Source organism: Mercenaria mercenaria, unplaced genomic scaffold (genome assembly GCF_021730395.1).
Source record: "Mercenaria mercenaria strain notata unplaced genomic scaffold, MADL_Memer_1 contig_1942, whole genome shotgun sequence".
Taxonomy (NCBI): Eukaryota; Metazoa; Mollusca; class Bivalvia; order Venerida; family Veneridae; genus Mercenaria; species Mercenaria mercenaria.
Genome location: NW_026459963.1, coordinates 21,858 through 38,791, shown reverse-complemented (window position 1 = coordinate 38,791; position 16,934 = coordinate 21,858). Strand labels below are relative to the sequence as shown.

The 16,934-nt window shown below is 38.3% G+C and overlaps 1 protein-coding gene across 1 annotated transcript; it reads left to right on the top strand.

The window, feature by feature from the left end:
- Positions 1 to 866: 866 nt before the first annotated feature.
- LOC128552013 (uncharacterized) lies at positions 867 to 5,709 on the top strand. Its single transcript, XM_053533007.1, has 2 exons — positions 867 to 979; positions 1,809 to 5,709. The coding sequence occupies exon 2, from the start codon at positions 1,810 to 1,812 to the stop codon at positions 3,919 to 3,921; it is 2,112 nt and encodes a 703-aa protein (XP_053388982.1). The 5' UTR covers positions 867 to 979; position 1,809; the 3' UTR covers positions 3,922 to 5,709.
- Positions 5,710 to 16,934: the final 11,225 nt, after the last annotated feature.

The window sequence follows — 16,934 nt, the reverse complement described above, 5'->3', positions numbered from 1 at the left end:
CATTAACCATCTGGCTTTGCTTCTAACTAGGTTTGGTAAAGATCCTTCGAACTGTTCATTAAAACAACAGTTATTTGAAGATTTTAATATATTTTCATTTACCAAAAAATGCATAACAATCAGAAGAAATCATTCAAAGGTACATCTATTTCAGTTTTAGTGGCCCCTAAAGGACCTAGGTTCCACATACGAACAAATTTGGCATAAGACCTTAAAATGATATTACTGACAAAGTTTTATGAATATTCATCAAGCAGTTCATGAGAAGAAGTACTTTAAAGGTATTTTAAGTTCTAGTGGCCCCTAAAAGTGGCCAAGTGCCCCAAAATTGAACAAACATGGTAAAGACCTTATAATGATGCTTCAGACAAGGTTTGATGAAGACCCATCAAACAGTTCAGGAGAAGAACTCATTTAAAGGCATTTCCATTTATTACTCTAGCAGTTCCTAAATTGGGCCGAGTGCAGTTGAATAATTTTGAGAGGACCTTATTATGCTGCTACAGACCAAGTTTGATGAAAATCAATCTAGTAGTTCATAAGAAAATGTTGTTAAAATGTATTTTTAATTTTAGCACTAGCGGCCCTTAAAAGGGTCCAAGTGCTCCCATTTGAACAGAACTGGGCGAGGACCATATAATGATGTCACAGACCAAGTTTGCTAGAGATCCATCAGGCAGTTCAAGAGAAGAAATCTTTTAAAGGGTTAAGGTGTAGATAACAATTAAAAAAGTATTAGAAAATTATATTTCTTTTTATCTTTCTTCATATTTGAAAGACAGAGGCATTCAACTACAAAGGTAAGTAACAAGTGACTTACAAAACCTGTTTCATTGTTAGAGTTATCCTTCAGTCAAAACAGGAAGAGGAAGTGAAAAACAAAACATTCCATAAAACTATCAATATAGCCATTCAGTCTAGAAATCATACACTTTGAGGAAAATTAATTACAACTTGACTGACTTCATACTAAACAAAGGTATTTATCAAGTAAATTTATTTTGAAATACAAGAAAAGTGTAGTCTTTAAAAATATGGACTTTTCATTTTAGTACTAGACAACACAGTGAATTATAAGCCTGACTAAACAACAAAAAATTGTGTCAAATTTCACAATTATTATAATTATACTAAACATGGAAGTCTTTCCACCGTATGAAAAAAAAAATAAAACAAAAATAAATTAAAGTATCTGATACAGAATCATGCAGTTCAAGAAAAGAAGTCTGTTAAAGGGTTAAGGTAACTGCCTTATTGATAAATATCTGTATAAGCCATTTCAAAATACATATTTTAGCCAAAATCTGGAGGTCAGTGACATTAATAAAAAAAACCACATTTCTTTAATTCTAATTCATATTTGAAAGACAGTTATTCTCCCACAAAACCTATTTTATTGTTAGAGTTATTCTTCTGTCAAAACAGAAAGAGGAAGTGAAAAAAACATTCCAAAAAGTATTAATATAGACATTAGAATTCACAGACACTGAAGAAGTTAAATTACAGATTTTCTGGCTTCATATCAAACAAAAGTATATATTAAGCAAAATCTAATTCAATTTCAGGCAAAATATTAATGTGATCTTTTGGACATTTTCATTATAGTACTGGACAATACATTGAATTATAAGCCTGACCACCACATAAATTTGATCAAATTTCACAATTGTTTTCAAAATGGCAGACGTTTAGCCTAATGAAATAAACAATAGAGAATAAGAATAAATTAAAGTATCTGATAAAAACATGCAAATAAGGGACACGAATCTATCTACAAAGTAATCAAACTTTATTTCTTTTTTTCTCAGAATGTTTCAACGACCTAGTTATACTGAGAATGTGTCATTGAGACTGTCAGAGGTTCTTGCTGATATAGGAGTGGATGAGAGGATTGTTCAGAAAAGAAGAAGAAAATGGCTGCTGAGGGAATCTACGCAAACAATATCATCACAACTACAGGATAGGAATGCTTCAGCATATCTTCTAGGCAGTCAGTGTGAGGGAACCACCACACTTGGGTTACAGTCAGACATTGATGTACTTGTCTCTCATAATGACATTAATGTGATTCAAGACTGGGCTGATTGGGAACCTGGTTTTCTCAATTACTTGATGATCCAGGATGAGACTGTATCATCTGGTTATTGTCTACTACAGCTGCTGAGACCTGATGCTCCTCTTCCTTACAATGTACTTGATCAAGAACATGTCAGAGACAGAACAGGAAGAATATTGCATAAGAATATACATATATCAGCAGTAGGAGCTAAAGTTTGGAAGGGAGGAGTAAGACATGGTCCAGCATATGCACGACAAAGACAGTCTGGGTTTATAGATATTGACACTGTTGGTGCCCTCCCCTGTAAATCATGGCCTCTACAAGCTAGGCAATGGTTAGACCAGCAAGGTGTAGGTCAGTGGCCTTCAGATGACATGAAGAGATATTGTAGCAGTACAGGATGTTTTGTTGTTGGTGTTGGAAAGAAGGACAGTGAAAATGAAGAGCTAGAATGGAGAATATCAACATCTCTAGCAGAAAGGTGTTTAATGTTTAATCTCAATATTACACAGATCCGCTGTTACGTCTTGATGAAGATGATATTAAAAACCTTCATCAAGCCATACTTCGGAGACACAATCTCAAGTTTCATGTGTAAAACAGGTCTGTTTCACTGTATTGCAAATACATATTCTAATGTCTGGAGAGAAAATAATTTACTTGTTTGTCTATCATTGTATTTATTTGTCTTGAACAGTAGTATATTCAATGAATATTGTCCACATTTTATCATACCTGGAAACAACTTGATGAGAGGACATATTTCTCATGAATCTAAAGGTTACATACTTGAAGTACTGCAGTATGTTATAAACAGTGAAGGGAGAGCATTACTGGAGATGGAATGTGATCATCTTGGTGCAAGGATCCAGCTGAAGTTGAGTTATTTGCTCTTTGAGTTTGATATTGAGATCAAAGAGAACTTGAGTACCCTTATTTCAGGGAATTTATTAAACTGCACCGCACAGTTAAATGATATGGTCATAAAGAGATGTCTGACTTTAATTACAAACAGTAGTTATAAAGAAGCTATACAAACATTGCTGAAATATATTTTCAAATTAGTCATTATTTTTAATCAATGTCAAGGATTGGACAAAACAGCTAGCAGCCTTCTTGTACCACAATTCTGTACCACTCTGGGAACTATCCTGGCATCTCTCAACATTCAACAGTATAATGGTATATCAGTAGAAGCTCTCACCTGGATCTCACTGGGTCTGAACACTGATGTTTCATCTAGTAAACTAAAACTAGCATCCATGTTGTACTGTATAGGGGACTCTCAAAGAACAGAAGTTGTTCTCAGAGATATTGAAACAAACTATGATCTCAACATTGTTGAACCAATTTGTAGGTGTCATGATTTCATGTGTCAACCTTACAGAAAAGGGTTCCATGCAACAGCTGACAATCATAATGAAGAAGCTATACAGTACACTACAGCAGTCTGTGTCAAATTTCTACCATGTGAAATTAATTGTGTTCCACGTGAACTTAGATATGAAATGTTTAAATCTACACAAGAGGACCTTGCTTTCAGAGGAGATGATAAGTGGATGTACTGGGCTGTGGTAGATTCTCTTCCTTATCTCTACTTTCTACAATACAAGACCTACAGCTATCATAGGATACAAAAAAAACAAAGAGCACTTTTCAACCTTACCAGAACCATTGACCAGGAATCAAACCTTGGACACAGGGAAACAGCTCTAAATCTACTGGGTCAATGTTTGGAACAAGAGGGCAGGGCTAGAGATGCTTTACGTTGTTATTTATTGTCTCTAAATCTAAGGGAGAGAAACAATGCTGCCAAGTTCCATATCTGTAGAATGCTGTTTACTTTGGCCAATGACCAATAGTTTAAAATGAACAAACAAACTGTTTTACAAGTTAGTGGAGAATATCAATACATTGAATATTTATGATACTGGTACAAGAGATGTATTTAACAGTTTTAATGAAATTACTGTGACTCATTTTGTGACAAAAGGAAATCAGGCAAACTTTTATTTAAAATGCGAAAAGACAAATGCAAAGAATCAAATTTATTTGGAGAGGGTGAACTGTATTTACACAACTGTTCTGTTCTATTGTTCTCTGCGGGTTAATAACCAAAATGAATACCTACATACCGTACCTGCGCACGTGGACAGGTATCGCACCATACCTGCGCACGTGCACAGGTTTCATATCATACCTAACACGTGAAAAGAATGTTAGATTAGTTTAAACCGTAATGTTTATTTAATGCCATGCTATTATCCATAAGTATTAAGTATTCCGTATATTTTCCGTAAATTAATGCCTGGTGTCTTAAGCTAAATAGCGTGTAAAAAATGTTTCAAAATGTTACATGTGCAGATATGTTACATGTGCAGATAGCTGTGATGACAAACGTTTAGCTGCTGATCTGTATTTTTGGTTCAAGTTCTGCGTTCCCCCAAATTTTACCGGTTGAAATATTGCCATACTTATCTGATCAAACCTTATGGTCTATAATCGTTATGGAAAATGTTGAATACAACATGATTATTTAAAAGTACCTTAGATAAGAAGACAAAGTATTTCTCACCAGCATTTCCAGAAAATTAATACTAGATCTCAGGCCTGTAGCTACACTGAGGCACAGGAAGGCCGGTGCCTCCTTGTTTTTCTGCCAAGATTATGAAAAATAAAAGGATATATTTTGAAGCACCAATAATTTCTTTTAAAGCATAACCGAGCTGAGGCACTATTATTTTATTTTATTTTGTTTAAATTATTTACTCCCATTTTTAATATCAAAAATAATTATACTATAGCACAGTTTTCGTACAAGTTAAATTTATGCGCTCGTTAGTTTATATTCCATCTTATACTGTCGCTGCCAGTTGGTTCATGTTCTTGCGAAAGAATTTTTAGCGCATTGCAAAGCCGCCTTAATGACATTGCGCTGAAGTTTAAAGCCTTAAATTTGAAAGTAATTGGATTCAACCGGGCATAACGTTTAATTCAGCCTTATTTTAGTGCATTTTAAACGATCTGGCGGGGCGGGGTTTCGCGGCTGTCCACTGCATTAATGTGCAGGATAAGTAGTATCTTCGGCAACCTAATTTCTTATTTACTGGCCATCTAACGTATACTGTAACCACCTATTTTGCTCGCTTTTGAGATTACCATTATTTGCATAAGCCAGAGATTAACCCCATCCCGCCAGGTCAAATTCTTCTACTTCTTCTTCGTTCACGACTATACTGTCTGACCAGTAGTCTCGATGACACTTATGGTTTTCCGCAGATCCTCAATGCTTCCACACAGATTCTGGCGGATTTAGGTTACCGCATTATTAACTAAAAAGTGACGACTGTGAGATGTTATGGGCCCAACGGAAAGTAACAGGAACCAGTAACTTGTATGTTGGAGGTTTCTACCGTCCGCCAGATGTCGATGACACAGAATACCTTGCTAAGCTGGATTCATGCCTGGCTCGGATTCCAACAGGAGCACACGTCTGGCTGGGAGGCGATTTCAACCTTGGGGACATAAATTGGGATGACTGCAGTGTTACATCATCAAAATCGTCTCTCTGCAACCAACTCATTGATATATCAAATGGCTGCTTCCTAACACAAATAGTAACTGAACCAACAAGAACAACAGAGACATCTGAAAGCATCTTGGACCTTTTCTTCACAAACAACAGCTCACTAGTAAACAATGTTGAAGTCATACCTGGGATATCAGACCATGATGCAGTGTATATTGAGTCCAGTCTTCGCCCACACAGGAAACCTCTCCAGCATCGGAAGGTGTTCTCCTACAACAAGGCAGACTATGATGCTATCAAAGCTGCTCTACGAAGTCTCTACTCAGACATGATGTCATCCACCGACACAGACATTAACACGCTCTGGTCAATCTTCAAGAAACAAGTCACCAAATTAATCCACGACCACATACCTATCAAGACCCTCAGAGGCCACAAGGATTGATAAGAGAGTAAGAGCAGCCATAAGAAAAAAGATCAAACTTTTTACAAGAATGAAGAAAACAAAAACTGAATCAGATATCAGAAAATATAAAAACCACAAGGCTGAGCTACAGAAGCTTGAAAGGCAGTCATACTTCTATTAATAACATCATAGAAAATGACGACCTAGAAGAAAACAGACCATCCAAACAAAAACGATTCTGGAATTACATCAAATCGCTTCGAAAGGACAACACTGGCATTTCACCATTGAAACATTTGGGTAAACTTTTTAACGAGCCAAAGGACAAGACTGATATACTGAACAGTCAGTACATGTTTGTTTTCACACATGAGGACAAGGCAGACATACCCAGTCTAGATGGTACATCTATACCCACCCATGGAAGAAATCAAGGTCACTACAGAAGGGATTGAAAAGCTGCTACGCAACACCAATCCACGGAAGGCATCGGGTCCAGACCAGATACCTGGTCGTATCCTCAAAGAATGTGCTGCGGAACTTGCCCCTACCTTGACCATGATTTTCAACGCCTCGTTACAGTTTGGCTCTGTCCCAGATGACTGGCGTCATGCCAACGTCACAGCTATTTTTAAAAAGGGTACTAGATATGATGCTGCCAATTATAGACCCGTCTCCTTGACCTGCCTCTGCTGCAAGCTATTAGAACATGTCCTTGTAAGCAACATCTTGAAACACCTAGATAATCACCAAGTACTGCATGATTGCCATCATGGCTTCCGAGCTCGCAGAAGTTGCGCAACACAACTACTGACGTTGTACCATGAGTTGGCCTCTGCACTAGACAAGCGTACACAGACTGATATGATTATCCTGGACTTTAGTAAAGCGTTCGATCGAGTACCACACCAACGCTTACTGAAGAAGGTTGAACACTATGGCATTACAGGAAACACCCAGAAGTGGATTCAGGCTTTCCTCACAGGGAGGACCCAACAGGTACTTGTTGAAGGACAGGCATCGGACACAGTACCAGTCGTCAGTGGCGTACCTCAGGGATCTGTCTTAGGTCCCTTACTCTTCTTGATTTTTATCAACGACCTCTCTGAGTGCGTCAAATCCAGACTACGGTTGTTTGCCGATAACTGCATCCTATATCGCCACATCAAGTCAGCAGCAGACCAAGCACAACTACAAGAAGACCTGAATTCTCTTGCTGCATGGGAACAAAAGTGGGGTATGGAATTCCACCCACAGAAGTGTAGTGTCCTCAGAGTCACAAGGTCAAAGACTCCCAGAGCCCATACATACAACCTGAAAGGTGTAGGTCTTAGTGTCAACAGCAGCACGAAATACCTTGGCTTTGATTTACAATCTCATCTAGCTTGGAGGCAGCACATTAATCGCACCACCAAGAAAGCCAACAACATGCTGGGCTTCCTAAGACGAAATTTGCACAAAGCAACAGAAGACACCAAGACAAGTGCCTACAACGCCATGGTACGCTCGCATCTGGACTACTGCTGCTCAATCTGGAGTCCATACCAGAAGGACCTGATCCATAAGGTAGAAATGGTTCAACGCAGAGCAGCGCGATTTGTCACCAATCGCTATCGAAATACCAGCAGTGTATCAGATATGCTACAACACTTGCAGTGGGAGTCCCTCCAGACAAGGAGAGAAAACGCACAGCTCATCATGCTTTACAAGATCGTGCATGACCTAGTGGATATTCCAGCCTCCACATATCTTACACCTGTCACCTCTAGAACAAGAGCAGCACATAAAAACCAGTTCCATCAGTACTCTACATCAACCGACTACTACAAATACAGTTTCTTCCCTAGGACCATCCCGATGTGGAACAGACTTCCAGCCAGTGTCGCTGAGGCTCCCTCTTTGGCATCTTTCAAGAGAGAGTTGTCTTCCCAGCCATTCTAAGGGATCAGTATGCCTTTCTGATACACCTCAAATGACAAGGGAGCACTGCCGGCAGGACCTTGGGTCCTGGTGGCGCCACGCAAGCCGGACTGGTCACTCAGATGGGATGTATAAGAAGGCACTTCTCATGCTTTTATCTTCTTACTCTACTTTTTGCAACACATCCTTGACCGTTTCTATTTTCTTACTGTATTATATTTTACTTGATGTTTCTTATTTCGTAATGTGCTGTCTTTTCTTGCGCACCGTCAAGTCATGGTCAATGTTGACAGTTTGACGTACAATGTAGATGTGGATGTAGATGTATCTATCGGTCAAGTTGCAGCTCGCTCCTGGTCATGCTTTTTACATATCTGAAGTACTCATACTCCATAGTCTGATCTTCCTCACCGCATGGACAAGTTGGTGATGGTGCCAGTCTGTATTTCTTGTACATGTTGAGCAATGAGCTTGTTGTGCCCTGAACGAAGCCGTACCAGCATCACTTGTTCAGACCGATCAAGGAGATGAAAAGCATTTTCCTCCATCATTGGTCTCTATAGTGCATTGATGATGGTGGCTTTCTCTTTGTAGCTCACAGGTGTTGTTGGTTGTTCTGACTGAGCTCCTATATCTTAGCCAGTTGGTCTGCCTTATTGTTGTCTGCAAGTCCACAATGGGATGGAATCCACTGAAGTGCTACTTTGCAGGTTATAGTCAGGCTCTGTATATTCCTGGATAGCTGCGGAGCTTTATTGTTGATCACAGCTTCCATGACAGACAGTGCATCTGTGAAAAAGACGACTGATGAGCTTTCTTCTGCCAAGTCTTCAACCATTGAGACAGCCTTCATGAGTGCTTTCCTCTCATCCTGGTGATTGCTGCAGTGTTTCCCTGTGGCAGCATGTAGTGTTTCTCTCTTGCCAGATGGGTTGAATAAAAACTACTGCTTATCCATCTTTGAAGGCGCATGTGACTAATCCATCTGTATAAACATGAGTCCATGTTTCCGGAGGATAGTCTTCATTGATCATAGTGTGAGGCTCATCCGAATACCTTCATCCTCTTGCTCCCGCGGTCAAGACAATGAACAGCAAGTCTCACAGTCACTGAGGACAGATCATTCGCTAGTGGGTTTTTAAGGTCTTCACTACCTACGGGAGTCGTTGGTATGTGCAGCTCAGTTTTGAACTCTCGATTGAGTTTCTTTGCCTCGTGGACGAAGCTGCTACGTTTGAGCCGATTTTTGGTGTAGCCTTCAAAATTGGCTTTCATTGGATGGCCTTGAAAAGACCTGAACTTCTCTGTTTGAAGCAGGACCTTTGCATGTCTCTGGTCTTGCAACGGATGAACCTGTTAGCTTCTCCATGAAGGATATTGGTGTAAACTTTGTAGCACCTTTGTAGCACCTGTCATGATCCGCAACGCATGATTTTGAACCTTGTCTAGAGCCTGTTGGTTAGTTTGGTAGTAGTGGACCAGGCAGTGGAGCTATACTCAAATGAGGTCTCACTGTTCTCTGATAAACTCTCTTCAGTATTTGCTCATTTGCTCTCCACGTTGTCCAGCAAGTTTGCGCATAATGGCGAGCTTCCTACGGGTCTCCTTCTGCTTGACTAATGTGGGGTTTCTAGGTTAGCCGTTTGTCAAAGGTCACTCCAAGGTATTTTGCATCGTCAAGTTTTTCCCATCTTAATTTTTCCCGCCCTCTGCTTTGACGACAGGTAGATAGTATGGTGGACGATTTCTCTGTATTGATCGAGACACACCAATCTTCAGCCAAGCTGAAGGCTGTTGTGTCATGTTCTTCCTTACACCATAACACCAGGTCACCAGCGTAGAGTGCAGCCTTAACTCCTTTCGGTAGTTCAGACACCAGATCATTGATGAAAAGCAGGAAGAGGATAAGACTCCGCCTTGCGGGCCGCGAAGACGCAACAGGAACTTCCTATTATTGGCATTATGTATTAAGTACATTTGTGATTACATACCTGTATTGTATTAGTATATGCATAAACTATGTTACTTCTTTCAAATTTTCGTTTCATGTCAATCATGCTAAAAAATTTATAAGTGAACATACATTTACTAAACAGAAGATGTAAGAACCAAGCAAACATGACCATATGCCTTTAAATGAGCATTTTAGGGTGACAATAATCGCAAATACTTTGGCTATTTCAAAATTCTTATTTTTATTAAAAAAAAAATCACTAAATGGCACCCCGAAAAACATTTTACCAGGGGGAGCATGTCCCCGGCCCCCCCCCCCCCCCCCCCCCGATAAAGGGCCTCCCTATTTTCTTACTTCTGGCTTCTGGCTACGGGCCTGGATCTACAAGAGAAAACAATCAGAATAAGTGAAATATGTTATGCAGATATTGTAGAAGAAAAGTAACATCGATAACAATATTACATTGAATTAAATCAAATTGTCTGAGGTGATTTTGAACTCGTGGTATAGTGCCTGGAAGTCAGATAGCTTAACCACTATGCCATCTTGTCATTGGTTTTTATATTGGATATTTTAGGATACAAATATTTCGTAATTTTGACCTTAGGGCAATAATTTAAACAAATATGGTATACATAAAAGGAAAAGTGACCATGCCCCCTGGAAGCCAAGTTTTTTTGACGAATCGAATTAATTTGAATATTCTTGGTACTAAGTGTGTCACAAAAGAAGCATTTGTGTAAAAAAAGAATAAAATCGGCCTAGCAGTTTCTTACAAGAAGGTTTTTAAAGTTTCCACTATATACATATAGGGAAAAGAGATCATGTTCTCTAGTGGCCATGTTTTTTTTGACAAATCAAAATAATTTGAAAGATCTTGGTAGAGGGTCACAAAAGGACCATTTGTGTGAAATTATTTCAAAATCGGACCATCGGTTTAGGAGAAGATGTCGTTTGAAGATTTTTCTGAATTAAGCTCTGATGGCCTTTGTGTGCAAACCAAGCGGAACCGTTTGAACAAATTTGGTAGAGGACCGTCCAAGGAACATCCATGCCAAGTTTCATCAAAATCCATTATTATTGAGGAGATATCTTTTAAACACAATTGTTGATAAATAATAGATATGGACAAAATCCATTGTTATGGAGAAGATATCTTTTAAACACAATTGTTGATGATTAAAAGAGGCACGCTTACGACAGGCACCGAACGACGGACACAGCGTGATCACAATAGCTCACCCTGAGCATTGCTCAGGTGAGCTAAAAACAAACAAACAAACAAACAAACAAAATGTTCAGTATCACTTCATGAGAATGTGGAATACTGAAGTTACAGAGACCATACTTGTGCGTTGTTTGATTTTCTGTAAAATGAAACAAAGAAAAACTCCTAACAAATAATCGGCTAACAAAGTTGCATTTACATTGGCGAATTAGCAGAACTCTCATAAACTTCTTTTAATATCATTTTACGTATTTCATTTTACTTGCTGAAGTTAAAGTAATTCCCAAAATCATTTTTTTTCTGAATTGGGGAAGGAAAGACTTATAGATATATTAATAAAAACTAACAAATTAAAATGACGTTGTGTAAGTCAGTTATTTATGGACGGATAGCTCAGTGGTTTGCAAACTGGCCTTCTAATCCTGAGGTCGGGGGTTCAATCCCCGGCAGCTACTAGGGAATTTTCAGAAACGCTTTTCAGTGTTTCCCATCCAACTAGAGGTGTACTGGTCAGGACCCAGGCAATCCTTGCGTATATCAGTGCTATACACTGGGCACTTTAAAGAACCAGGCTGTCTATTCGCAACGAGCTAGGCTAAGTTAGCTGGACAAGCCTTGTCTGATTTCTGATCTCTCTGTCGTGGGGGCTTTGTCTCACTCTGTCTCTCTGGTCAGATCGCTCTGTGTCTGTACTAGTAGAGGATGAATTTGTGCGCCTTGTGTGGCTGCATTTGAACTATTTAAAGCGCCTTTGAACGTGAAACTGATCGTGAAAAGGGCGCTATATAAATCTGGTATAATAATAATAATAATAATAATAATAATAATAATACTTACCTCTTAGATCGGTGTCCATAAACTGAAAATACCCCGGCTCGTGCAGTAACACCTCGTGCGATACGCGCTCTCGATATCACTAGCGCGGGTATTTTCAATTCATGAACACCTCCTACTTGGTTAGTAACCTACACATATAATTTTGCTTGAAAATTTGTTTTTGGTTGATTACAACTCACAAATATCTTTAATCTTTTTATCTACTGCTGACTTCATTTATAAACTAGAGCTGCTTTTGAGAAAAGCGCATGTCTCCCACAACTGCGCTTTAGTAGTAAGTCAGTCTTTATAAACTATTTACTAAGGGCACATGCACTTAAAGGACCCCAAAAGGACTCTTATACTACTAGAGAGCATGCACATTTTTGACACCAAAAGGAATCCTATACTACTTTTATAAGTAGTATAGTTTCCTTTAGATGTCAAAAATGCGCAAAAAAATCTGAATGTTTTTTTTTTGGGGGGGGGGGGGGGGGGGGGGTTATTCAAGGGCCATAATTCCGAAGTGTCTAAGCCGATTTGGTTAGTTATTGAACTTTGCCACGGACTTATGGTCAGACACATTTTGTTCAAGTTTGGTGAAGTTAGGATGAGAAATGTTCGACTTAGAGTGCAGGCAGGCTGGCAGGAAGGCAGGCTGGAGTAAATCAGGCTCCTAATTTTTACAACTGCAGTATAACATAATGACCTGATATTTGTCAATGATATATAAACAATATGATACAATATATACAATATGCTATAATAACAAAATACTTGGATTAAAATTTGCATATATATTAAAACCTACAATTGTTTTGTACGGAACGTTATTGCTTATTATAAAAAGTTACCTTATATTAAGTTTTTTTTTATAGTAGCAACAAAGTGAAATTAATCCCAAAAAATACAAGCAATAAACAAAAATTTCTATATAATATAAGTCTATGTAAACTCTTTACCAGGTAGAGATATAAAATTGGAATTAACATGCATGTTGTATCACAGAAAAGTGGTCTCCATTTTTTCGTAAGGCCAGTAATAGATAAATTACAATATAATCTATTTATAGTAATACAAAGGGACGTAATTCTAAAAACAAGGTTTCCTCATGGTGGTGAACATTTGTTCTAAGTTACATCAAAATCTCTCCATGCATGAAGAAGAAAAGCTCCAAACAAAGTCATTCTTGTATATGACCTTTGGCGTATAAGTGTGACCTTAACCTTGTTCTGGACTGGGCAGGAAAACAACCATATGTACCTTTGATCCCAAATTGTGACCTTGACCTCTGAGCTAGGGGTCAAGTTTAGCGCAAGACATCGTCTCATCATGGGATCATTTGTGCCAAGTAATGGATTGTAGAGTTATGGACCGGACAGGAAAAAAAGTTCTGTTGGCCTTTGACCTTCAATTTTAATCTTGACCTGTTAGCCAAGGGTCAGGGATTTGTGCATGACATGTTGTCATCATGTGGAACATTTATGCCAAGAGAAATTAAAATCCCGTAAGAATGACAGAGTTATGGAATGTTACCATCTGATCATTGCCAAGTGTGACCTTGACCTTTGAGCTAGGGGTTTGAAAATTTTACAAGATAATCAACTTATTATTTTGAGGTACACTTTTGCAGAGCAATATTAAATCCCTCCATGGATGTCAGAGTTATGGACCGGACTTGTGAACTCCAATTGTGATCTTAACCTTAGGGCTAGGGGTCTGGGTTTTGTGCTTGACACATCTTCTCATCTTCTGAATCATTTGTGCTAAGAAATTTTAAAGAACTGTTTATGGATGACAGAGTTATGGACTGGACATGACAATGCGGATGGACTGACAGGCTAAACCAATATGACTTCTCCAGTGAGAGTGGAGGGGGGTGATGGGGGTGGGGGGAGGAGTGGGAGACATAAATATTAAGAAAGTAGGCCAGTAGATCAAATTTATGGTCACTGAAAGTCAGTTTCAACATTATGTGTGAAACTGTATATGACATCTAAATTTCAAGGCTGTATCTTAAATAAAAGGGCCAAGATGGCCCTAGGTCGCTCACCCGAATAACATAATATAACAGTGTAAACCTGTTTTACATAGTGTTTTCACTGAGACAAATATCCTGAGCAACTTTCTTAAAGATTGGACCAAAAAAAAAACGAGTGTTTACAAACAAGCATTTTTTTCGATTTGACCTAATGATGTAGTTTTTTTAAGCAACATGACCAGATTCAAATTTGTCTAAAACTTCATGAAAACAAACATTCTGACAAAGCTTCAGGAATATTGGAGCAAAACAGTGGCCTCTAGAGTGTTCAAGTTTTTCTTTCATTTGACCTAGTGATCTAGTTTTTGACCCTACGTGACCCAGATTTGAAGCCATCCAAGACTTCATTATAACAAACATTATGAAAAATATAATTCAACAAAGAGGAGTGCCAGAATGTCACAATATTCGCCCATCACAGCAAATTAGCAAATAGCTCCTGTATTTGCAAATGGAATCTTAATTCTTTTGTATTTCTTAGTCCACAAAAAACTCCTTAAAAGGTAAAGATACCTTAAAATACACCTAAAATTTGAAAGTAACATCTATGTTATACCAAAGAAAAGTGGTCGTTGTTTTTTCCCATGGTCAATAATAAAAATGTTACAATAAAGGCTATTTATAGTAAAAACTAAGGGAAGTTGATATTTAGAAAAAAAAGAAAATTGTAAGTCCCCACAAAGATCCTTACCAGGTAGAGATAGGTCAAAGTACACCTCAACATTGGATGTAATATGCATGTTGTACTACAGAAAAGTGGCCTCGATTTTTCCCTAGAAAAGGGGTCACTTACACTATAATTCCTATCTCCCTATAATGTTTGAAGGTTCTAGGTCAAATGGCTCACAAGTTATACACCAGATATGGATTTCGATCTTCCATCCCCCGCAAACTTGACCTTTAATAGAGTGACCCCAAAATAAACAGGAGTCATCTACTCTACATGTCTGAATATCCTATAGAATTTCAACAGTCTGAGTGAAGTGGTTATCAGTTTAACGACCAAAATAAATGGTTTTCGTTGTTCAGAACCCTGTGACCTTGACCTTTAACAGAAGACTCCAAAAGCAATACGGGTCATCCCCTTTGCATGTCCAGTCATCTTATGATGTTTCAATATGCTGGGTCAAGTGATTCTCAAGTTACCGGCGGAAATTGCTTTACATGTTCAGACCCCTGTAACTTTGACCTTTGATCAAGTGACCCCAAACTCAAAAGGGGTCATCTACTTTGCATGTCCAATCATCTTATGAAGTTTCAACATTCTGTGTCAAGTGGTTCTCAAGTTACTGACCGGAAATGGCTTTCCATGTTCAGGCCCCTGTGACCTTGACCTTAAATAAAGTAACCATAAAATCAACAGTGTCATTTTCTCTGCATAAACAATCATCCAATAAAGTTTCAACATTCTGCGTCAGGTGGTTCTCAAGTAATTGACCTAAAACGGTTTTCAATGTTCAAGGCCCTGTGCCCTTGACCTTTAACGGAGTGAACCTAAAATCAATAGGTGTCATCTACTCTGCATGTCAAATCATCCTATAAAGTTTCAACATTCTAGGTCAAGTAGTTCTTAATTTACTGGTTGGAAATGGTTTTTCATTTTCGAGCCCCCGTGACCTTGACCTTTAACAGAGTTACCCCAAAATCAATACAATAGGAATCATCTACTCTGCATGACCAATCATCCTATGAAGTTTCAAGATTCTGGGTCAAGGGGTTCTCAAGTTATTGATCGGAAATGGTTTTCTATGTTCAGGCCTCTGTAACCTTGACCTCTGACGGAGTAACCCAAAAAGCAATAGAGGTCGTCTTCTCCATAAGTCCTGCCATCATATTAAGTTTGAAGATTCTAGGTCAAATCGTTCTCCAGTTATTGATCGGAAATGAAGTGTAACTTATATGTTAGGGGAGACATAATTCAACCATGCATAAAAAAGTTAAAAAATGGTCAAGAAAATTTACTTCTAAGTGTAATCCTTCCCTCTGGGGGTTGAGGTCAAGATTCTTGCTTTGTTATTTTTTGGTGAATTTATGTGCCATCTAACTTGAATGTCCATTCACAAATAAATATTTTATTAGCTGGTAAAAAAGATTCTTCTCTAACTGTAACAGGTTGAAAATACTTCAGCCCTGACCAGGAATCGAACCCAGGACCTCTCACACCTAAGGCTGACACTCTACCACGTCGCTAGCTATAAAAGCTAGCTCAATAGCAAGGAAGTATAAGTGCACCATTATACTCTACCCTACTACAATTTCATCACGAGCAGGCACCTGGGTAGAACCACCGACCTTCCATAAGCAAGCTGGATGGCTTCCTCACATGAGGAATATGGATAAATATACTAGACACTTTAAATTCCTAGTTACAAGTTAATCGGAAAGATCTGCATACACAGCTTAATGCAGTGAGATCTTGAATAATATAGAAATTATAATAATAATTACTGTAAAATGTTAGAATGTATGCCCTTGTGATAAGATGTCCCTTCAATTTTCCATCAGCCCAATTAATTTATTATAGCTGTTTTCTCATATATTTCATGAAAATATCATCCATGAGGCATAAATGATCTCTGGTGCTGCCTCTTTAATTTTCAGTCAATTCAAATTCACAGCAACTTGCACACATACAGAAAAATTTAAATCTTTACATTTAATAAAAACACCCGGGCCGTAGGATTCTTAATACACAGACCATAAATTTGTAAAGCTTTTAAAATAAAACCAAATGTGAGACCTATTAGACATTATTTCAAATTGTATTAAGAAAACTTATTATACACATTACATTAACATCAGACTGACCGATATTTAACTACTAAGTGGGAGCAGGAAGTGTTAAGTCTGCTTCAAGGACATATTCTTGAACCCCCTAGAGTTAACAGGATACATGACATGCACATTTTTATGATAACAATCAGTATGCAGCCAGTGGATAGGAAATTTTATGCAAATTAAATGTGTCCAAAGTAACCATA

What these genes read in the sequence shown, in the direction of transcription:
- LOC128552013 (XM_053533007.1), top strand. Translation starts at nt 1,810, where the DNA reads ATGTTTCAACGACCTAGTTATACTGAGAATGTGTCATTGAGACTGTCA.